Source organism: Danio aesculapii, chromosome 25 (assembly GCF_903798145.1).
Source record: "Danio aesculapii chromosome 25, fDanAes4.1, whole genome shotgun sequence".
NCBI lineage: Eukaryota > Metazoa > Chordata > Actinopteri > Cypriniformes > Danionidae > Danio > Danio aesculapii.
Window position 1 is genome coordinate 10461928 of NC_079459.1, and position 26206 is coordinate 10488133.

General features: G+C 35.4%; 1 protein-coding gene across 1 annotated transcript in view; it reads right to left on the reverse strand.

Moving 5' to 3' along the window:
* brsk2a (BR serine/threonine kinase 2a) overlaps positions 1 to 21109 on the reverse strand; it is a 328235-nt gene extending 307126 nt beyond the window's left edge. The window contains exon 1 of the mRNA XM_056451941.1: positions 20741 to 21109. Coding sequence (XP_056307916.1) covers positions 20741 to 20834 — 94 coding nt within the window. The 5' untranslated portion in view covers positions 20835 to 21109. The remainder of the gene's footprint in view (positions 1 to 20740) is intronic.
* Between the last annotated feature and the right edge of the window lie 5097 nt (positions 21110 to 26206).

The window sequence follows — 26206 nt, forward strand, 5'->3', positions numbered from 1 at the left end:
ACACAACTATAAAAGCGGATACTTCAATCACATGGGAGTCCCGGTTTGTGAATGTTGGGTTTATTTAATACAGTAACTTAGCAATAATGGATCTTTATCCAGCAGTATATATGGTGGGCATCCCGTTACATTTGCCATGAGTAGATTAGTCAAAACAGCACAGGTTAAATGTGTGTGCAAACGCACAAAGAACGTTGTAACAACATTTGTGTGGTTAATTCATATTACTGTGGTATTTGTGACTGTGGATCTCCATTTCATCATGGCTGCCCTGATGTCTGTCATTTTGCTGTGTTTATCCTGACATCTGACCCTGTTATCCTTCTCTGAAGCAAAATGAGTGGGCAGAGAGAACCAGGTAAATTTAAAGGTACAGGCACAAAAACAGCTACAACTCCCTCTGACCCAAAAAAAATACATGTTTAACTGGGTAGAATAAATGATCTGATCTGGTCATTTGACCTGAAACTGCACAGACACTTCTGGAGACACAAAACATCTTGTAAAAAAAAAATAAAGCCAAAATTGGAGCCCTTTTGTTTATAGCATTGTATATGGTAAGAATCTGGTCCAGTGAAATTAGTGTGGGTGGACCAACCTAGGTAATACTACCCAGTCACAACAAAAAGCAAACAGAGAAAAGTCCATGATGCTAAAACAGAAGCACATTTATGAATGCTAACATAAATGTTTTTAGGTTATTTAGGACAGTCACAATTACATTAATGTACATTATATCCTTCTAATCATATTGTAGCAGCTCTGTTGCTTTTACAACACTTCTGAGTGTTACTAAGAGGCACGTGGAGTGGTAAAGGCGTCTGAGAGCACTCATGGGGGTATTATGTGAGTGAAGGTGATTATTGAGCTCCCAGTAGCTACTGAGGACGGGGCCAGTCGATTAAAACTCCCAGGCCTTGGCAATAAATCTCAGCTACCCTCAGGGACAATATTAATGAATGTATGGAAACAGGTGGACTCTTTCTAGTTCACCAATTCTTTACTGCTTCTTATTGTGAATTTCTCAAGAGCTCTAGGAAATGTAGTTGTCAAGTGTTTTCGGGAGTCTCAAATCAAATTAAAGCAGGTGTAAAATGAAAGTAAGGCTGTTTAATCCTACAATTTGCCGCATGGCCATGTAAACATGAGGTTTCATGTGGATATATAATTGTTTTATATGAATATAATTTTTTAATATTAATGTACTATTCATTAATGTATGGAGTGCACATATTAGACCCTGCTGGCACCATGCCTGTACAATGAAAACCTTGCAATATTACCTTAACAGAAACAGTCCAATATTTCCAAGATGCAATTGCATCTAAATGAAGGAGAGATTAACTAATGGGCATTATGGGCACAGGCCTGTGCGTACTTGGGGCCCATGGGAGGTGGGAAAAATGCCAATTTCGGAGTGTCTATTTGAGCCAAGTGCAAATAGCACACCTCATTGGAATAAGCTATTTGCACGATTTCCGCCCATCACTGTCTGATCGACAGAGACAACATAACTTAAAAGCTCAACCAAAAAAAGCGTGAGTGGCGTAGCTCGTAAAGTGCATAGCAACATGTTTTGAATTCGAATATTTTTAATTCGAATCCAGCATCTGCTGAACTCGTCCTTCTTTTTCTCCCTATTACATATCAGATTGGAAATATATATTTACTTTTAATAGGGAGGAAATATTTTTTAAAAATTAAAATAATGAAAATGTGATGTCACAAGTGCCTCATGGGTATTTAATTATGTTTAAATTATTTCATATGTGTATGAACAGCATGTAAATAGTTATTTTAAATATTCTATAAACAGATATTTTCCACCCGGTGTTAAATTTTAGCGACATCTTAATTGAATTTATTTGCATTTACAATGTTAGTCGCCCTTTTCTGAACCCTGGTTAGCCTGTAAATCATTGGTTGCCACATAACTAGCCCTACATCACCCATATTCTCCTCCCGCATGGTGCATCCCTCTCTGTAAAAAAGCACATTTGGTTGGTTAGACAACTATATACTTCTTCTTAGCAAATAGATGACACCATATATTATTATTATTATTATTATCATTAGTATCATTATCTTTATATCTAAACGGTCAGAAAATGGTGCCATGTTAAATAAAAAAAACAGAGATTTTTTCTTTCCTTTTTTCTTTACAAATGCTGTAATTGGTCAAGTGTGGAAATGTCAGTTTTGAATAACCCATGCTGGGTTCATCGTGTGTCTGAATAGTAGAGAGACAAACAGAAAAAGGAGAGAGAAAGACTGAAAAAGAAGAGAGACAGAGACAGAAAAAGGCCCTGAAGATGAGAGAGACAGGAGAGAAGAGGTATTGTGTGTGTGATTTTTCGATACTTTAAGGTTTAAAATCAAGTTGACCTATGCTGTTTGCCTACTTTTTATCATGAGGAGAGTAACGTTATAGAAAAATATAGGGAGAGGAGGAGGAAGACAGTATGGAATAATTAATAAGTGTGTATGGAAGACTGAGATTTATCATAGAACTGGATTTGAGAGGCATTATGTGTTATATCCAAATGATATGAACTATAATCCACCCCTCACCATTATCCACCCCTTCCACATAAATGTGGTTGTCATCTACCGCCCATCGGGTACATTAGGTCACTTCTTAGATGAACTTGGATGTTCTTCTCTCATCTTTTTCTGATTATGACTCCCTTGTTGGTGCTAGGTGACTTCAACATTCACATTGAAAGACCTCAAGCTGCTGACTTCTAGACTCTGCTTGCCTCTTTTGACCTCAAAAGAGCACCTACTTCTGCTACTCACAAATCAGGTAATCCGCTAGACCTTATTTACACTCGACATTGCTTCGCTGATCAAACACTAGTAACTCCACTACAAACATCGAATCATTTCCTTCTGTCTCTCAACATCCACATTACTCCTGAGGCGCCACACACTCCAACTCTAGTTGCCTTTCGCAGAAACCTACGCTCTCTCTCACCCAATAGACTATCCACCATTGTTTCAGACTCTATTCCTCAATCTTGCAAACTCTCTGCACTTGATACGAACAGTGCCACTGATACACTTTGCTCCACACTAGCATCATGTCTAGACAGACTATGTCCTCTTACATCCAGGCCAGCCCATGCCAGTCCTCCTGCACCCTGGCTCTCTGATGTTCTCTGTGAGCATCGCTCAAAACTACGGGCTGCAGAGAGAATTTGGCGGAAAACTAAAAATCCTGAACAGCTCATAACATACCAAACTCTTCTGTCCTCTTTCTCGGCTGAGGTTACTTCTGCAAAGCAGACAAACTTTCGTCAGAAAGTCAACAGTCCCACCAATCCTTGCTTACTTTTTAAAACATTTTCCTCCCTCCTCTATCCTCCTCCTCCACCCGCATCCTCCACACTCACTACTGATGACTTTGCTACATTCTTTTGCACCAAAACCGCAAAAATCAGTGCTCAATTTGCGGCACCTACAACAAACACGCAAGATACACCACCAACACCACACACACTCACCTCTTTTTCCCAGCTCTCTGAGTCTGAGGTGTCCAATCTTGTGCTATCTAGCCATGCAACCACCTGTCCGCTTGATCCCATTCCCTCTCATCTCTTGCAAGCCATTTCTCCTGCAATCATACCAACACTGACTCACAATATTAACACATCTCTTGACTCTGGTTTATTCCCTACTTCATTTAAGCAGGCTAGGGTAACCCCACTGCTAAAGAAACCCAACCTGGATCTAACGCTGCTTGAAAACTACCGACCGGTATCCCTGCTTCCATTCATGGCCAAGATTTTGGAGAAAGTAGTGTTTAATCAAGTCCTGGACTTTCTTACTCAAAACAACCTCATGGACAACCTCAACTGAGACTGCCCTGCTCTCGGTCGTGGAAAATTTCAGACTGGCTAAAGCAGACTCTAAATCATCTGTCCTCATCTTGCTGAATTTATCAGCTGCTTTTGATACTGTAAACCACCAGATCCTGCTATCTACGCTGCTATCTACGCTTGAGAAGTTTCTGCCAACCCGACTCTACACCATAACTTTTCAATCCAGATGGATGGGGCAACCATTACTGCATCCAAAATGGTAAAAGGCTTTGCTCCTTCTTATCTGCTCTCACTTCTACAGATTTATGTGCCCTCCAGAAACTTGCGTTCTGTGAGTGAATGTCGCCTCGTGGTTCCATCCCTAAGAGGGAATAAATCACTTTCCCGAACTCTCGCATTCAATCTGCCCAGTTGGTGGAATGAACTCCCTAACTGCATCAGAACAGCAGAGTCACTTGCTGTCTTCAAGAAACGACTAAAAACTCAACTATTTAGTCTCCACTTTCCTTCCTAATCTGTAACTGCCTCTCTGGCTATACCACTAACTGTACTCTCTCTCACTCTCTCAAAAAAAAAAAAAAAAAAAACTTTTTTTCTAATACTTTGCTTCTTAGACTTTACACACCTGAAACTTGTCTATAGCACTTGTTCACTGCTGCTCTTATAGTTGTGTAAATTGCTTCCTTGTCCTCATTTGTAAGTCGCTTTGGATAAAAGCGTCTGCTAAATGACTAAATGTAAATGTAAATAAGTTTGTAGAAGTTATACATTAAAAACACCCTTTAAATATTTAGTTCTGCTTCATTGAACTTAAACAAGTAAAAAAAAAATTTTATTTTATTTTTGTTTTGTTATACTAAAACTATTCATTTTCACTAGTATTAGTATTGTTTCAAAGTGTGCTTTTTAAATGCTTTAAAAATAAGTAAAATCTTTGTAGACTACAAATATATGTACTATATATAATTTACTTTAATATTATTTATTCATTCATTAATTTTCTTTTCAGCTTAGTCCCTTTATTAATCTAGGTTTGCCACAGCGGAATGAACCGCCAACTTATCCAGCATATTTTTTATGCAGTGGATGCCCTTCCAGCTGCAACCCATCACTGGGACACATCCATACACACTCATTCACACACATACACTACTGACAATTTAGCTTACCCAATTGGCCTATACCTCATGTTTTTGGACTTGTGGGAGAAACCCGAGCACCCGGAGGAAACCACACAAACGGAGAACATGCAAACTCCACACAGAAATGTCAACTGACCCAGCCGGGGCTCGAACCAGCAACCTTCTTGCTGTGAGGCGATTGTGCTACACACTGCGCCACAGTGTTGCCCAATTTTATCTTAATATTATATATATTTTTAATAATATTATATTTTAAAAATGCAGGCAATACATTATACATTGATTTCATAAAAAAAAAAATTATATTGTTCTTATTTTTAATTCAACCCAGGGGCCTATGAAGTCTTAATCTGGGCCTGATCTAAACAGTGTTATTCAGTATAACAGAGAAAGTAAAGTTTAGTCTTGTTCAGTCCAATAAAGATCCAACATGGAGGAGACGTTTATTGTGTAGGTTTTGAAAGAATATTCACTTTGTAACATTAAATAAACATAAAACTATAACAAAATACTTTTCAAAACGGGAAGTATTGAAGACAGCTCTAAATAGCTCTTTGTTTCTTTTGTGCACTTTCATAAGTTTAGCTCTTTTAGCTCTTTTCAGTTTAAATGTCACTGAAAGAAGGAAACATTAAAAAAATCTTTTACAGCATGTAAAGGAATACTTGCTAAAAGACAGAAAACCTCATGTTCATACATACATGCATACATACAGTTGAAGTCAGAATTATTAGCCTCCCTGAATTATTGACCCTCGTGTTTTTTTTTCCAATTTCTGTTTAATGGAGAGAAGATTTATTCAACACATTTCTAAACATAATAATTTTAATAACTCATTTCTAATAACTGATTTATTTTTTTCTTTGCCATGATGACAGTAAATAATATTTTACTAGATATTTTTCAAGACACTTTTATACAGCTTAAAAGTGACATTTAAAGGCTTTACTTGGTTAATTAGGTTAACTATGCTGGTTAGGGTAATTAGGCAAGTGATTGTATAATGATGGTTTGTTCTGTAGCCTATCAAAAAAAAAAATAGCTTAAAGGGGGTAATAATTTTGTCCCTAAAACGGTGTTTAAAAAATTAAGAACTGCTTTTATCCTTGCCGAAATAAAACAAATAACACTTTCTCCAGAAGAAAAAAATTATCAGACATACTGTGAAAATTTTCTCATTTGGGAAATATTTGAAAAAAAAAAAAAAAATATATATATATATATATATATATATATATATATATATATATATATATATATATATATATATATATATATATATATATATATATATATATATATATTTTTTTTTTTTTTTTTTTTTTTATATATATATAAATAGTTTTTGCAAAAACTTCTCTACTGTGGTTAACCCCTTAACATCCTTACTTAGCCCTTCTACATTGTATGTGTGGTCTGATGCTTGTCAAAGTGTCTTTGATAGTGTGAAAGCACTGTTATGTAATGCACCTGTTCTTGCCGCTCCTGACTGTGCATCACCATTTAAGCTTGAGATTGATGCAAGTGCTGTGGGTTCGGGTGCAGTACTCCTCCAGAAAGATGAAACTGGTATTGACCATCCTGTTAGCTATTTCTCTCGTAAGTTTAATAAACGTCAGCTCAATTATTCTACGATTGAAAAGGAAACCCTTGCTCTGTTGTTTGCTTTGCAACACTTTGAGGTTTACATTAGTTCAAGCTGTTTACCTGTGATTGTATATACGGATCACAATCCCCTCGTATTTCTATCCAGGACGTGCAATCATAACCAACGACTGATGAGATGGTCTCTGCTAGTCCAGAATTATAATTTGGATATTATACATAAAAAAGGCAGTGATAATGTTATGGCGGATGCCCTGTATAGATTTAAAGTTTTTTTTCTCTCTCTGGTTTATTTTAACAAACAGGCATATACATATGACTGTAACACTGGTTATACACAGATTGCCTGGGATTTTTCAATGTGGACACAATTTACTTTTCAAAACATTTCATTACAATTGATGTTATGAAATGTAGACAGTGCTATGTCTAAAATCATTGTTCTTAGAAAGATGGGAGTTTTTCTGGGACTTTGTAATGGCAAAGAAAGGCAGATGAAGGGATGCACACCTAGTGCCTACCATACAAGTCTGTGGGGGCAGTGCTATGATCCGGTGGTCTTAGTTAGGCATGGGACGATAACCGGTTTCAAGGTTTACCACGATTTGGAAAAGTCAAATTGTTAAAACCGCTAACATTTTCTGTTATACCGTGCCAAAAGTATATGTAAGGTTTTTTGCGTTTAAGTTTTGTAAAAAAAAAATCTGTGTTTTTTAAACTAATGAAGATACTGTAGCAGATGTCATTTATTTACTTCAACTATTTAGCCAGACATGTTTCTGTTCCAAGATATTATAAATGTTTCCTAAAATAAAATATATTGTGTTCAATGGGGAAAAGTTTTTTTTAAAGACATTTAACTTAAGAACTTATTTTAGAATAGTAATCACAACACCATTATACGTCTACCGTCAGAAACTGGCCCATGTCTAGTCTTATTAAAGTGGTCAGAATCTCCCATCATCACTACAAGATCTTGTTTAAAAAGACTGCAACTCTGGAATGGAATAGATCTTGAATTAAATGCTGCAGTCAAGCAATGTATAAAATTCATATTTTAAGTAAACAGCTACATGTTGTAAAAACCTCACAATGCTTTAGTTTTGAATATTTGGAAGTCTTTCAAGCAATACAAACTTAATAACCTAACATTACTGCTGATTCTAATTTCCAAACGTCTGTTATTTGTAACCAAACTGCTAACTGAGCAAACAAATTTCACATGCAATTACTGCATCTCCATAAAAACCACCATTAGATGTTCTCTGCTACACCTAAATGGCCCTTTTTACACAAAGACTCTAAAAACATTTCAACTGTTGGTTACATTTTATGGTCTGGATGCAGCGTAATTTGAAGAGGATGAGTCACTGAATCCTGTGCCTGTGTGTGTGCGTCTGGGAAAATGTAGCATTAACACTGACAGTAGTGTTTTCTCATTTAATGAGGCCGGCCCATCTAATAGCCAGTAAAGACTCATTGTGCAAGACAGAAACACTTTGCCCTACACACATTAAAACGCACGGTTTCTTGTTTTCTGTCATGTTGTTGCCATTATGGTATAATTGTTGCCACAATTATATTAAACTGCACACTAGTTGAGTTTGTCAAGATGCTTAACCACTCCAACCTACCACCCCCCCCCCCCCACACACACACACACACTTTTTTTTTTAAGATAGTAAAACTACAAAAACTAGAAGTTGCTAATGGATTTCAATTGCTGAATGATTTCCACCTGAAACTGCATATTGAGAAAGGGGTGGGGTCTCATTTTTGCTCTCCTCTCTTATTTCACTTGCAACAAACTAGCGGTTTGAGGGTTGTGGCTAGCATGTTTCACCCACGCCTGGGTTGTCCAAACTCAGTCCTGGAGGTCCGTTGTCCTGCTGAGTTTAGCTCCAACTTGCTTCAACACACCTGCCAGGAAGTTTCTAGTATGGCTGAGTCCGAAATCATCTACTAATCAGGAGGCTCTGCATTTTAATTTAAATGTACTACTCGGCAGTTAGAAAAGTACGTTCTACACAGTATAAGAGTAGGGTGAATGGATCTCGGACATACTACATCTGCCATTTTGTCATCATCACAAGACCTACCCATGTTAGTTGCATCGCTTCACTCCCATTCATAAATTCTATTAAGGTGCATCATGGGATAGCGCAGCATCCACTACACACTTCAGAATCTCATCGGAAGTAGTAGATCATCCAGGTACTTCTCACATTCAGTTTTTTTATTCTACGAATTCGGACATACTAAGCTCGCATACTGTATTTAGTGTATGGAAGTATGCGATTTTCGGATGCATCTTATATCTAGTAAGAATTTGATGAGCTGGTTCAAGAGTGTTTGATTAGGGTTGGAGCTAAATCCTCCAGGACACTGGCCCTCCAGGCCTGAGTTTGGACACCCCTGGCCTAAGCAATCAAACTCACATTGTCAAAGAAAAACTACTGTTTCAAAGTAAAAATAAATGGTCAGATTTGTATTTTTTTTTCAGTAGTTTAACTTGCACAGACTAATTGTTTGGATTAAGACTAGCAATGTGCCCTAGAATATAAACATTAGAAATTGTGATTTCATGCAAACATTAGGATTTTCTTTTTGCACTTTTACTTTCATAGCAAGGAAGCATATTTTCCCTTATAAGTTTTTTTTTTACATAATCCATTTATTATGTTTTTTTGTTATTGTTGCACTAGGATTGAGGAACAAAAACCTGATCAGGGGTCTGTTTCAGTAAGGAGGTTCAACCAACTCAGAGTTTAAACTTGAACTTGAAACCTGAGTTGGGCTTTCAGTTTCTGTACAATAATAGCTGATCTGAGTTAGGTCAATAAACTCTGAGTAGACCAACTCAGAGTTAAGCGCGCACACAGCAACTATAAAAAGCATTATCAATGGAGCGCAGATATTACGACTCACCATGGCAACATCTGAAAAAAAGAGATCCGCATTTCTTTCTCCAACTGAGATTGATGTGCTCATGCAAAGTTATAGCAAAACGCACATAAAATAGGTGGGTGGAAACGTAAAGCTAAGGCGAGAAATACAGATTCCTCTTTAAAAAAAGGGGAGGAGACCGACAGAAACTCTGAGTTTAGAAAATAAAACCTGCTCCTGACCAGGTTAGGTTCACAAAGTAAGTTACCACAGTAAAAGTAAAAGTTACCTCTCTTTCAGAAACAGGCTTGACTTAAGGTTCGTACACACAGGGACGGTTTTCGTTTGCGTTAATCGTCAGCGTTTTTCCAAGACGTTTTTCCGGATTCAAACCCAAGAGATTTTCACTGGAGTTGAGCAAAAGAGTATGCAAAATCACTCATTGATGTTAGATGGCGCTACACAATCTAATTGGTGGAGAAGGTTTTGACGTGGCGTGTCGAAACAAAAAAAATGAGCATGACTGTGCGTACACACCAAAAGCGGTGAGAGCATCCAAGGTCGCTCTGGCCGCCCTGGCGACAACGCTGTCTGCCTTCAGCTCCAGTGGCGAGAGCGTCAAAATTCGTTACATTGATCTCGTATTTTTAAAAGGGCCTTGCAGCATATCAGTTACATTCCTGCATAAAACATGCTTTCTAGCGTGAAAATGTTGCGCACTTCTTAAATTCATTTAACAATGGAAGATCACATTGCATGTGGTGTGGGTTTGCTCCAACTGGCCCTCCCTCCACTCCATTATCCAATATGTGTCCATATGTCTGAAATATTCTGAAGCAGCAATACTGTTTTGTATGGTTGCATGAGATTCCCGCTTTTTTAAAGATAAATATATAACATTACAACATTAAAGCACATCAGTAACTTATTTATTGCATGTTCCTGTAAGAATACATTGTAAATAATTGAAAATCCGGCGACCGTAATAATCAAACACTTGGGAACAACTGTGGTCGGAACCAAAGTTCACAGGTCTGTTTTCTCTGAACTCCTCTCAAGCGGTGGACTTCTTCATTCTGATTGCTTGCCGCCGAACCGTGTCATAGCTCATTAAAGTTGACTTGATTTCAACACTTCTCGACGCTCACACCAGCGAAGACACGCCACGCTACTCCTCGCTGCCGGCTCTCATTGCAAATAAATGACTTCCGGCTACTTTGACGCTCTCCCCGCTTTCAGTGTGAACGTACGGTGAGTCGTTTATTTAAAAATGACAATTCTACGCCCGGCATTTTGTGCTTTGGTGTGCATGATCACATAAGCGCCCTTAATTTAGTCACAAGGCGTTAAATGTCAACAGAAAACGCGAGCAAAAATCATCATGGTGTGAACGGGCCTTTACCCTGCTTTCTCGAGTTTGACAAACCTGCCATTTTAAAACGGAAAACCAATAGTTTCACCAATAGTTTCACTCATTTCAGGGTTAACATACTCTGAGTTTTCACTTATCCTCCTTTCGGGGCCCAGACATTCCTATAGGTTTTTTTTGTTATTTTATTATGAGCATGTCTACAAAAAAAGAAGCACACAATTTAAAACACCCAAAACATACATGCTTTCAAAAACACATAAGAGGTGCCATACTATAATAGAAGGTAACATAAACGCATAGTAAGAGAGAGAGAGGCTGTAGTAATTGAATGTTATTATGTGGGAGAGGTCTGAGCACCCTACTGAGAGAATCCCATTAGTGGTCAGCAAGATTTAATCGCCATGTATGAAATAATTTAAAAGCTAAGTGAATTGCTTCCCAGCTAAGGGTGATTCTGCAATCACGAGTGGACTGCAACACACAGGAGCAGAAAAACTTTAAGAAACGCACACTGAAGCAAAAATAACATATGTTAACAAAACACATGTGCGTGTTGTTCGCCTTTGCAGAAGTTCCCATGGCAACTCATGTCACACATTAGTGAGAAACAGTGATGTCACCAAATGGTGTTACTCTACAGTGTGCATGTTGTTCAAGCAACTACTATGGTTCAATCTACTGTATGTCTAACAATAAGTGTTTCGGCCTAAATTGCTTTGAAATTATATGCAGCTCATCATTTTCAAAAATGCAACAAATATACTGTATTATTGTTATAGCTGGACTTATTATGGAGAATGCAAATATATATGCACTAGTTTTGCCAAGGCTGGCCTACAGTACTTCCCTAATTATGCAGTATACAAACGATGACATTTGACTCAATACTATATTCTGCACAGCTTATGATTTTGCTTTTCATTTGTTACACATAAAATGATGAACTTCAAGAATTATCAAAGAATTATCAAATAAAACAGTCAATCAACATTTATTTACATTTAATTTACTTTTACTATGCTTTTTTATTATTTTATTATTATAATTTTTTAAATTCTTATTTTATTATATAACAATGTCACTGTTTAAAAGGTTTGCCATGAAACAATAACTGCTGTTTCAGTTACAGCAGAGAGCCAGAATAGCAATCACGAAGGGTTTGTGTCTCATTAACTATACTAGAAAAATAACAGTTATAGAGGTATATATTTCTTTTAAATGTGGTTGTTAATCTTAAAAGGCAGATTTTCAACAAATATTTACGATAAATTCATAGGTGTGTCTATATAAAACAGGCAACTAATAAATAAATTAATACAATTATATTAAAAACCTATAAGAGGTATGGTATCCCTTCAGCCAATTTAATAAACAGCCAGGACCTAAAAAAAAGATACATAGATTTAGACTTAACTAAATAGATTAGACCTTTTTGGTGTAAAAAAAAAAAAAAAAAAAAAAAAAAAAAAAAAAAGTGGAGATGAGGAAATGACTAAACAATGACTTCTTGTTCTCAGTCAGTGGTTCTATTTCAGATGCGGAACATTTCAGTAATGAATTTCAAAATATTGCAGATCAACTAACTAGCCAAACCTCAAGCAAGTGTATCCCTTAATGCAATACTATTGTTCTTCCCTTATAGCATAGATCTGTATTTTTAATGTTGTTTTAATACTAAAAAAGATTGTATTAAATTTGTAATTAAAAATGTATAAATCACCTGCTTAAAAAAAATCATCATATTTATAAAATATTATTTTTATTATTATTAAATTGTTTAGGTGATGTAAATATCGTTACAAGACTGTATATAATTTTGAGCAAATATACAGTAAAATCAGTATTGATTTATCAGGCCTCACTACAGGAATGAACTGCCAAGAACTCTGGCATATTTTTATATGGGCGAATTCCCTTCATCTGCACTATTTAAATGTTTTTAATGTAAAAAAAATGTCATCAGCCATTACTGCAAGCTTTTATGTCATATCTTGCTTTAAATTTGCAGCTCAAGAAACATTTCTCATTTTTCCCCCACATCGCTCAATGTTTTCATGGGTCTTTTTTTTCTAATATAAACATTTTATAGAATTATAAATGTGTTTTTTTTCTAGATAAAAGTATTCATTCATTTTTTTTATTCTAATTTACCACAACAATACAGTGGATGTGTATTGAAGCAAGTGTACATTTTGTCTTATCAGTGGAACAGAAAGTGTTTGCTGTATTTACATAGCATCAAGCTATGGTGAGTGCTTCAGAATCCATCAAAACAGCAATTCAAGAACAACTAGTGTTAAATGGCACCAAGCTTGATGATGTTGTTTATCAAATTTACTTGACAATGTGTTGTGGATGTAAACAGAGGCAGCACAGATGTGTATCAGTGTAACGATCGACAGGAGACCAAGAAAACAGAAAAATCTCTCATAGTGCTTGGAATTGAAGGAAAATTGAGCGTAGCAGCCCCATCATTCGGTGACAATTTCAGGGCTTTTGCACTTGTCAAAAACCTGACGACAAAACAGCAGTCTCCGATACGCTGGGTTACACCCCAAACAGAGCTCAATAAACCTTGCCAACAGACCTACTGCATAAAACGAGAAAGTAAACTTAAATGGACAGTGTGCCTAAAATTCAAAAATCTACTCACTCATCCTAGACATTTATTTCTTTAGTAGAATAAAGCACATTTACGAGCTTGACACACAGGTTTACATTTTAATTTTGGTTTAATTTACCTGCTTTATAAGGCACTGCCATGTAAATTATCTTGACAAATTGTTAAGTCACTATTTTATCAGTATTATTCAGAAAAACAAAAACTATTCTTTGTAGTTTGTATTTTATCCTCCTTGGCTGCCTGTAAAGTTTCGTATTGAATTTAAAATATTACTTCTTACCTATAAAGCTTTAAATAATCTAGCTCCCGTTTATCAAACCAACCTACTGTCTCGCTACAATCCAACCCGCTCTTAAAGATCTCAATACTCAGGGCTTCCGGTAGTACCTAGAATAGCAAAGTCGAGTAATGGAGGTAAAGCCTTCTCATTTATGGCTCCTAAACTCTGGAATAGCCATCCTGATAATGTCCGAGGCTTAGGCACACTCTTGCAGTTCAAAACTAGATTAAAGACCTATTTATTTAGTAAAGCATACATTCAATGCATTACATAGTGGTATGATGCATGAATGTGCTCCACGCATCTCGTTTATATACATATGAACAGCAGCTATGCTAACTATTCTCTTTATTCTATATTTCCACCTGGGGATACTCATCTCGAGGCCCCAAGAGATTATGCAGTGCCACTGATGTTATCCAAGACCTGTGAAGAGATGATTCCAAGGTTTCCACAATTCCGGACCAGGCCGTATCCTGTGCAGCTGCTGTGGTGGTCATGAAGGAGTAGAGAGCATGTGTCTGATTCCTGTGAGACTCCAGGGACAGACGAGGCTTCGCTGACATCCAGCGTTCTCCAGCCTCCGGTGCCTAGACTGCAGCTCTGCACAAGACATTTGGCCATAGGAGAAATGGTCGTGCCCAGCTAAGCCTGGTTTCTCTCGAGGTTTTTTATCCTTCACTTTCGCCAATAGGTGAAGTTTTTTTTGTTGCCACTGTTGCCACTGTCTTGCATAGTTCGGGACTTGTAGAGCTGTGCACCGATGGATTTGCTCTTCAGTGTTTGGACTCTCAGTAGTGATTATTAACCACACTGAACTGAGCTAAACTGAACTGAACTTAAAACACTGAAAACTACACTTTTTCAATTTACTATAATCTTCTATGTGAAGCTGCTTTGACACAATCTACATTGTAAAAGCACTATACAAATAAGGGTGAACTGAATTGAAAAAAAAAGGGTGTATTATATGTTTTACACAGCGTGTAAACACCCATACACTCACATTCACACACTCACACACTATGGCCAATTTTATTTACCCAAAGCCTCACCTATAGCATATGTCTTTGGATTGTGGGGGAAAACGGAGCACCCAGAGGAAACTCACACGAAGAAGAGGAGAACATGCAAACACAAAAATGCCAACTGACCTAGCCTGGATTCGAACCAGTGACCTGCTTGCTGTGAGGCAGCAGTGCAAATATCTATCATCTACGTAAAAACATGTTATTTTATCCAGCATACACACCTGAGTGTGCTCATAATCACACTTGCATACACCACTTAAAACTGGTAAACAATATTTGGTTCAATCAAGCCTAGCGGCTATACAGATGCGGCAAGCATGCTACCAAAAAATATAAATAAAAACTGTGCAAAATTAAACCAAGCAAGCACCGCCGCTATAAAATCAACAACCAACAGCTCTGGGGTGTGATGGTTTATTTGAATCCTTTGCAAATTCTAATTGTTACAACTTTCACAAATGCCACAAATATTCAGAATGTCTATTCTAATCAACAGTAACTTAATGGAAAAATATTCAAATTTTGCGCATTAAAATGCTTGATCTGAAAAAAAAATGTAAATCATGAATTTCTCTATCAAATTGGAAGAGCTTTTACCAGCTCAGAGGTCAATGAGAAGGAGAATAAACACATTAATTGCTTTATTGTGCCAAGTAAATGTGCCTAGAAACTGTTAAAAATGACAATGTCAACAGAACAGAACGGAATGAGAAATAAAATCATCCTGTTTTTGTCCAACCATGCACAAAGCCAAAAACAGTTGCACAAAAATCAGCTCATACAAATAATGAAAACGAAAAAGAAGAGTTACTCACTGAAGATTTTAAGAACACTGTCCAAACTGGTTGTTGAAAGTGGTACAAAAAAATTGAATAATACAATAACATAACCTTGACATGGTTTCATTCTAACTGAATTACAAATTAAATTACTTAATTGAATTAAAGTAATATTATAATTTCAAAATGTTCCAGATATTACAAATTATATTTCAATATCCTGAATAACTGAAGATATTCTCAGACCCAAATACAAACCCCAACACAGTGCCAATGTTTGTTGTCTTGTCCTTGAGTGGAGCAGTTTTATTAGAACTAAATATACATGCATTCTAAACAAATCTGCACAATTTATAGATACAGTTGAAGTCAGAATTACTGGCCCTCCTGAATTACTAGCACCCTTGTGTATTCTTTTCCCCAATTTCTGTTTAACTGGAAGAATATTTTTTATTACAGTTTTAGCTCATTTCAAATAACTCCATCTTTTATCTTTGCCATGATTACAGTACATACTATTTGACTAGATAATTTTCAAGTATTTAGCTTAAAGTGCAATTTAAAGGCTTAACTAGGTTCATTACGTTAACTAGGCAAACCATTGTATAACAGTGGATTGTATAACAATCAAAAAATATATTGCTTAAGGGAGCTAATAATATTAAAATGTATTTTAAATTTTTTTTAATTTTTTGTTTTTTTGCTTTTATGCGAGCCGAAATAATACAAATAAGACTTTATCCAGAAGAAAAATATTATAGGAAATACTTTGAAAAAATAATTTCTCTGTTAAACATCATTTGGAAAATATTTGAAAAAGAAAATTCATAGGAGGGCTAATAATTTTGACTTCAATTGTTAGTGTAATTCATCTTCCATAAACCTAACTGCCTGTGTTAGATCAGCGAAGTGAAGTGGAAATATAAAACTTGTAATGAAGCGGTGTCATTGTAGCAAAATCACACTATTCCACCCCCTGCAATGACACAACAGCACTAAATATACCGTAATATCTTATTGTTTGCGCAATTGAAGTAAATAAGTTAAAATAAGCCACCAACATACTCCAAAGAAAACCAAAGATATTCACTCCATTACACACTAACTTAAAGTATTCTTCTTAAAAAAAGCCGTAAAGGATACATTAGCAATATCACACGAGTAGCAGTGCAATATGGCTGTATATCGGCATGGTTGGGAGGCGTGCAATGGTGATATACAATATACCACTAGTGACAGTATACAGTCATATCGCACTGCTATATGTGATATTGCATTTATACAACAGTTTAAAGGCATAATCCTGTACATTAATAAGAAAATCAAACACGGTGAGTCTAAAACTCCTTTTGTATGAGGAACTACTTTCTTATGCCATTCATTTTAAATCTGCTGTTCTGACAGATAATGATTGCTCTTAAGAGATAACTACTTACTAGGACAGTGTCTATGGTGTTGATTTGGATTAGTGAATTAACTTAAGTTGCATGTTTTTGGACGGTGGGATGAAACCGGGGAACCCGGGGAAAACGCACGTGAGCACGATGAGAATGTGTAAACACCGCAAAGAAACGTCAGCTGACTTGGTAAGGACTAGAACCAGTGATGTTCTTGCTGTGAGGCAACAGTGCTAACCACTGGGCCACAGTGCCACCTATATAGGAAAGGAGGAGGAGTGGGGGGAGGGGGGATTCTTCAAAATGAAGATGGCTGTTATATGGAACTTAGGGTATTTATAGTGGCTTAGGAATTGTCGCAATTGGTGAATCATAAATTGAATAATGCGGGACTGGCTACAAGCAATCATAAGCACGTGATCCTCTCGAAATTAGTTTATAAATAAATTTCACTTTTAAGTCTGACTGGCATGAAATGCCATCAGTCCAGAGACATTTCCCAGTATTTCTCTGTTGCAATCACTATCAGATTACTATGGTATAAATGCAGCACTACAACATCCCAAAATAAGAGATTAACTTAGAATTTCCCTTAACTTACCTGTTTTATAATGATTTGACCAGCTGTAGTTCGAAATTACGCTAAGGGCACGCTTATCATGCAGTTTCTGTCGCTATCTTGTGGCAGAGCGTCAAACGTCTTTGCTCTGCACAGTATGACAGATTGGTGAATGCCGACGTGCTGTAGCTCCAAAATTATAAATATTTAAAATAGGCACTATCCTTATAATAAAACTGCATAGTTTCAATCTATACAACAACATTCTTTTCTAAAAAGGCCTTAAAAGTACATTATGTTGTCCAACATCTGCAACATTTGTCAAATAGTAGTGAGTTTATTGATCTGCTGTCACTCTATGTGGGCGGAATAATACAGAAGTGCTGTACAAGTGCTGTTATTGCAGAATATCAAACGGCTATCAGCCAATCAGATTCGAGAATCAGACAGAACTGTTGTATAAAGTCAAATATGCAGCTTTATTCCTAGTTCCAACTTCTTTCTTTTAGTTCAGTTTGTCACTGTTATGCATGGTCCAACAAGTCCACGTGAAAGACTGTGTGAGCCAGAGACTTAGCATGAGGGATTACAAACACACGTGTGTTTGTGTCGGATCCTAATCACATAATGAATATGGCATTGCGCAGGATGCCTGGATCAGCCCAGGCCTTCCACTTTACACTATAAATAACAGCTAACCACAGATACAGCTTGCATGAGGAAGTGAAAAAAAAAAAAATCACTGATTAATTGTCTTTAAATTCTTAGATGATACCTGTAAAGTGAGTTAAGTAATGCTAAGCTGTAGCATTAAATATGATTTCAACTATCCGAAAAGCATCCTGCAGATATGATGATGTGGTAGACATGGAGAGCACATTTAAGCTGTTGCCTAAAGATTCATTGTAACAGATTTTGGTTTACAACAGCTGAAAGGTCACTTGGACACATTAAAGTTTCTTAATGCACACAAAATATCGGCAATAAGATTCCATTAGTTAATGTTGGTTAACATATTAAATAAAAAAAAAATGCAATACATATTATTAAATAAATATGAATAAATGTTATTTTGTAAAATGCTGTTCATTCTTCGCTAATTAAATAAATAATAGGGGAGAGCGGGGCACAAAGTAACACTTTTTGGTTTTGGTCAAATAATGAACAAAGTAACAGGGTCAGACAAATCATATTTTTTTACCAACAACACACAAGCCTCTCCGACAAATAAGCACTGGAATTGTGATCGCCGGACCTATGGTTTCTGTGCAGTATTGCCAAAAGTGCCAGAAGTAAAAATGTTACTATTTACCCCACCTACGGGGCAAGTTGTAACAGACAGTGGGTTAGTTGTAACACATGCATTTAAAGGCAGATTTCACACAATTAATTTAAATTCAGTTTACTTTAAATAGTAGCTATATTTCCTCAGTAACTGGCTCATTTCTTTTTTATTCTACATAGAACAGTATGTTTATGTATTTATTTGTTTATTAGATAAACACATTTGAATCTATTTGCATTATTATCCATTTATCAATTATTATACAATGTATTTATTTGCATTATTAGCAAAAAATTATTTGTTTTTCTATTAAAACAATATTTTCTATTAAAAACTTTTACTTAAAAAGTTCTCAAAATTACACTCAAAATTCAAAAAATTATTTTGTTAGTTTAGTTGGTGTCCAGCAGTGTGTGGCTTAATTGTAACACCCTGTTACAACTAACCCTGCTGTGTCATGTTTTTCTCAAAACTGGCTAGCAGTCACTGTGCATTTCTTACATCTTTCAAAATGATTTCATCTTTTAGCCTAGATCACAGTAATCAAAACAATAAAAGATTTTACGTTCATACTTTCACTTTCTCTGTGTTATATTTAACCCTGCGTTATTTTGTGCTTCGATCTCCCCTACTAGCAGAGACAATTTTTGAGTTTTCATGGTTAGTTCATGTTAGTTTCTTATTTACTGTGAAATGTCAACAGTATACTGAACCAATTTTGTAATGTTTTTATATTAGCTACATGTCAGCATGTTTTTGTTTAACATACAGTTAGTTTTCCCTAAATTCAAACACTGAGAATTAAATGCTTTTTGTCTTCATTTTCTGCATTTCATCTTTTGTTCATAAAGAGGTGCTTGTGCAGACTAATTAAAATAAATAAAAAACATGTCTTTATATGAACTTTGCATAATCTGTTTGCATAACCGCAATGATAAAAAAATATATATTTTTTTACTTTTGTGCAAATTACTGGCAGAATATTTTATGCTGAACGCCACTTATAAAACCACCAAGGTTCATTTTTAAGCAAACAGCCTGCTCTGTGTGTTGCAAGATTTTAATTTCAGCTAATATCCACCAGTCAACCTAAAATTCAATACAGCCATCATCCAAAAAGCCTCAACTAAAGTTCCTCTAGTGAAAGGGTCAAAGAAAAACGGGAAAATATCCATCATTATACAATTTGGGGATGGCAAATAAGGCCGAAACTGCAATGAAGTGTTGCGTCACTTTCCTTGTGCAGTTGTAGGATAGTTCCTGCTGCCCCGCCAGATTGTGCTCCACTTTAGCCTCGCATAATCAGGATGTGACATTTTATGTAAATTGTATGCAAAATTATACAAAAAAAAAAGTGTATATATAATTTGTAATATATAAAATTGCGGTATACAATAAACATTTAGTGTTTAATAAAAAATGTTTTATTATTTAAGATAGACAGATTTAAGATAGACATTTATAGACAGACAGACAGACAGACAGACAGACAGATAGATAGATAGATAGATGGATAGATGGATAGACAGAAAACAATTGTGGGAGTTATTTTTTTGAATTTCTTAACTGAACACTTTCAGGCACGAAATCATACGCCTGTAAAGATGCAGGTATAAATACCATTCCAGCTATTCTTAGAAAAGTTCAAGCTATTGGTCAGTGAGTGATTAGCATGCATGCATTAATGCATGTTCTAAAACTCAGGTAGACAAGTTCAAAAGGACACATACATGCTCCAGTGCTGCAACAGCCAAGCTGAAGGTTGCAGAGACTATTTGGTTTAATCTTAGTGAACACGGAAACAAATCAATGACAGATGCATCCACCTGCCCGTCATGCAAAACAGCATATAACCAACAAACATTATCAACTGGACTCCTGACTCCTCTTACTTGAAGATTATAATCCAATGGCAAAAGCAATGCATATTACAGTTGAAATGCCTTAAAGCACAAACCTGTCTGTCCTTTCCCGAGGGTCTTTTCTAAGCGGTATGGTCCCACGTAATTGGCATGAGGGGTAGTGCTATTTTCTTTCCCAGACAATGACATGTTTCCCGTCTAAACACACTTCACGCGGCGTTGCAGTTATTGGGATACAGCAATCCTCTTAAATCTGCGCTGCACCGGAGGACGCGCTTTACTCCAATTTAGCGATGCTTCTATCTTTCTCCAGTCCGTATCAGCCAGATAGTCTGTGGTTTGAGTGGGAAAGGGGATATTTAAATATGTCCTATTCCTTCCTTTTTACAGGGTGAACCGGGTGCTTTAAAATCCGACTGGCATTGCGAAGACCTGCACAGCTCGCGTTCGCCTGTGCAGCTTGCTCTCAGTTGAGTAGCCGGTCTGCGAATCCACCAACGCTACTACTGTGAAGGCACTCTTGTTAATATTCAAAAGCAAGCCTTCGCCATTGGATAGTCACTAAACGACGTCAGCAAGGTTAAAATGCCCTTTTTTAAAAAAAATAAATCAACACACACAGCTATTTAGGATTTAATTTTTAAATGTTATTAATCATAATATGCTTTGGAGTTCTTATTTGTTTTTTTAAAGATGTCTTGCTTGGCTTCTTTAATATACAAAAAAAGATTAATTAATTAATTAACATTACATTATTAACGTATAAATGTATTATCATAAATATTATTATTATTATTATTATTATTATTTAGAAGAGTAAAAAATATGTATTATGACATAAACTCACAATTTATTAATAAATAAATAATTAAATTACTTCTTGCAAAATTTCATAGGATATTCGTCACTCATCAGAACCAATTTATTTATTATTTTGTTTAACAGTATTATCAAAACTATTTTATCCTTCAATAATCTTAAAACTGTTAAAATAATGTATTGAACGTTTTTCATTATTATTTTGTAACTTTATATGATTTATTCATTGTTCACCGTATGTAATTCATGCTTTAAATGTAAAATCACTTTATGATATGTAATTTTAATACTTTTTAATTGTAATTTGAATAGTCCCTTGGCATTACTCACTCACTAACTATCTTTCGACTTAGTCCCAAACAGCGAAATGAACTGTCAATTACTCCGGCATATGTTTTTTGTAGTCGATGCCCTTTCACCCTTGGCATTATTAAAATATTTATATAAAAAAGAAATTATAAATCAGAAACAGAAAATGTCAATTTGCAAAACCCCTAAGGCCCTTTTTAAATGGTATTTAACATATTAAATAGATTTTTTTTGTTTGTTTATTAATTGCTTTTGTCATTCACATGAGCTCAAATAAAAAAAAAATCATGAGGTCTATGCATAAGACGTATGCAACTGGCATATTACCACCTTCAAATGTGAAAAATTGTCTGTTTTTGTTTCAACGTTGAAACATCATTGATACAAAATTTAAAGCTGAACGGTCGAAAAAGACAAACCCTCATAATTGGAGTTTGAAACACAAGTGACATCAGCAAAAAAAAAAAAAAAAAAGATGTTCTTTGTCATAGTAGTGTTATAAATTGTAGTTGTAAGGCAAATGTTTGAGAGAATTTCTTAAAATTGTTTTAATGTTTGTTTGTTTACATTAAATCTATGAAATATTTTAATATTTTTTATTTTTGTTTGTTTACATTAAATCTATGAAATATTTTACCATTTTTTATTATGCATTACTTTTATGTTTTTGTCTGGTACAATCTCATTAGTGAAACAGGTAGCCAATTTCAGTTGCCTAAATTTCAGTGCTGTAAATTCGTTAAGTGTAGTGTGTGGCCAGAAGTTTCATTTCACAACCTACTGATTTCAGACCTGTGTGCAGGCATGAGCAGGTGCTGGAGGTGCAGCACCAAATGACACGCATGCCTAACTGTGACAGCACCCAACATTGAAAAGCCCACTGCTGTTCCAGAGGTTATTTAACTGCTCACACTCACATTTATATTCTGTGAGTTACATTGAAGCATGTATTGTAAAAACTGAAATCTGACACACACATATTATCTGCAGTTATGTCTGAAACTAAATATCAGGAACAAAAACATTTCCTAAATTTTGTCTTCAAGTAAGAACTTGAAGTTCTCCAGGAAGATCTGAACCTCAGGTCTACAGAACATAATTTATGGCTATTAAATAATGTTTTGAACAGACTTAGTTACATTTGATTATGAACTTGCTTTGCATTAAGAAGTGTTCTAGAATGCACGTTCATATATCTAGAATGATCTCATATATGTAAGTAAACATTGCTGGATGTGCACACAAAAGTAACTTCTAGTAAATGTCTTTTGATTACCTATGTAGATAATTAAGAATTTTATTTGAGATTAGGGTTTGACTTAAATTAATTTATTAATATAGATATAAACTCTGAAGCAGTGAATTCAGTTGGCAACTGAATGAAAAAATAAGTTTAAGATAAAAAATAATAATAATTCCAAAACTAAAGTTCTACAGCAAAATAAAAAAAATAAAAGTTTCGATTTTTATTTAAAATATGAACAACAATCTGTTTACTATTAAATTTACTATATGATTCATTTTCTGTGTGTATGCGTGTGTGTGTGTGCGTGTGCGTGCATGTGTGTGCGTGCGTGTGTGTGTGTGTGTGTGTGTGTGTGTGTGTGTGTGTGTGTGTGTGTGTGTGTGTGTGTGTGCGTGTGTGTGTGTGTGTGTAAACTAAACCAAACCTTTAAGCTTGAAGACTTTAAGTCCCAAAAAGGACATAAAAGAAGTATGAAAGTGTTTATGTGAAAGAAATGCTGCATCAATATCAACAAAAGAGGTTTGCCCAGTAGCAAATCTAACATCACAGTCACCTATAAACCAGACCTCAAATCCCCATTCACAAGTTTTTAGTGAGAATCTCACTTTGAAGAGCATCTGTGCATGTTGTGTCAAATCAAGATTGTCAGTATGTCGTTCACTCCCTGCATCACAATACTGTAAAATTAATCAGGAGGCACAGCAAGCATATGCCATTTACTGTTGATAGGTGCAAACCAAATAAACTTGGTAAATAGCATCATCTGTATCTTTTAGTTACAACTGCCCTGTTGTCCATGTGAGCAACCAGGCGGATTAGTAATATAACGAAAATATTATTGAGATTTATGCTAATAAGATGCAGATGTACATTCCCGATAAAAGGTTGAAACTCTGGAAATTGTTTGCTGATCTGATGGGTACGAAATGACTTAGCATGATACTACATGGTATTGTCCACTAAAGGTCTTGCAAATGTATGCTAATCTTTAACTCAAAGGTTTTTATAATAAGATAAGATACCTGTTGTTAGTAAAAAAAAAAAACTGACATTCCAATATTTGTTATCAGTCCTAGGTACAATTAAATATTCTGCTCTACATGCAATCATATATTGTGTATAAGACCCTGTTCTGATATAAAAAGTTTTGTAAGCTACTTTGACACTTTTGAAATTATTTAGCAGCTAGATTTAAGGATTAAAAAAAAAGTAAATAAACGTAATTTTGACAACATCTAAATGACTAAAAAAGAGGACAAATTTATGGCGACGAGTTTGTACAGAAGATGAACTTGAATTTATTGAATTATCATTTAATCTGTAATTTTACAAAAACTGTTCTATTCTAAAATTTTACTAGTTTGATTCAGACATCTCAACTTTGTATGAGACAATGAACCATTTTAGATTACCTGAGTCAATAGCATGGAATGGGGGCTCAAATGTCATCTATGAGCAGGGTCGGATTTAGAACACATTGGGCCCTGGGGCTATAGCAAATCCAAGGGCCCCTCTTTTAATTTTTTTTACCTTACAAGTGTGTGTGTGTGTGTGTGTGTGTGTGTGTGTGTGTGTGTGTGTATGTATATATATATATATATATATATATATATATATATATATATATATATATATATATATATATATATATATATATATATATATATATATTGTTATTGTTGTTGTTATATTATTGCTATTATTATTAATAATTACTTAAATATTATAAATATTACTAATTAATATTATTACCTATTTTTACACCATTTGATTTATATTTAACTATTGTATATTTTTTATTTTATTAAAATAGGCCTGCAAGTATACAAAACTAAGTAATGACATAATATGAACTTTAAAGTTCAAACAGGCTGCAAAAATCAACAAAACAAAGAAACATTTGCAATACTTCCTAAATTAGTGCTTTATAAAAAAAATCCTTTGAATAGGGGTTTACCTTTAAAACATTTCTTTAGAACTTTAGCTGACTATAAATCCGTTAATGATATAATATCTCTAATATCCATGCTTCTAATATCCAAAATAGCTTATTGTGGTCAAGCATCCTTATTTTATTTATTTTTTTATATATATTTTTGCATCAAATATAATGTCTGATGAAAGTCAGTGCCAATATTTTATTGCTCCATATAATTACTGTCGAATTCATAAAAGGGGCAAAATAAACATTTATTAATAAAAGTTTGCTTTTTAACTGGTTCAGTTAGACTTACTGTAAAGCATAACCGAGTGTATTTACTTGAGATAGATACTACGCAACGATCAATATTTTGATAACTGCTTGTGTAGGCTTTTTGATTCGTTTGCACACTGTCTCGGTTATATTGTGTTATTGTGCGAGCACGCGCCGGTTTGAGTCTAGCTGGAACCGCTGCTCGGCCGAGACAGCGCTTTAGTTATGAGTCCATTAAGCATTATTTCGTCTATCACAGCTTCTGTTACTACATGTACAAGTGTATCAATGATAAAAACTGTTTAAATTTTATTTTTTGTTCCAGCTTGTTTAGCCTACCTAGGACTGGACGGTTCTTGTGATAGTGCCGAAATAAGGGACTGTCCTGGGAAAATTGGAACATCTGATCACCCCTATGGGTGACTAAAACAGGGCTATTCGATATTCTGATTGGGCTTCAGCCATTCTGAGCCCCAGTTTAGCACCATTTAGTCACTGTTATTGAACAGAAGAGAACCGAAAGGAATACTTCACATTATCGACGAGAGAAAGCATAATGCAAAGAGGCGTTTCCCGTGTCATAGGACAAATTAAATCTTCAGCCAGTCAAGGGCCCCCTTCTTCCGTGGGATCTGGGGCTTCAGCCCCACCTAGCCCTTATGTTAATCCGGCCCTGTATATGAGTGATATATGAGTGAACCATTTATGATGAATATATTTACTAAACATAGTTATTTTAGTCTCTATTCAGGAGTTTGGGATGATCAGCTGCAACCCTAGCAGAACACTTGGAGGAAGCCCATGCAAAGAAATGTCACCTGGGAACCAAAACAAAAATACCACGATTTGAACCAGTGACCTTCTTGCTGTGAGGTGACAGTCATGGTTTGTCATGGCTACCAAGTGTTGCTGTATTCTATATCATACTCCCTCCAAATCTGCAGATAAGACATCTATCATGAATTACAATCTCTTCATATTTACATCTGCCCA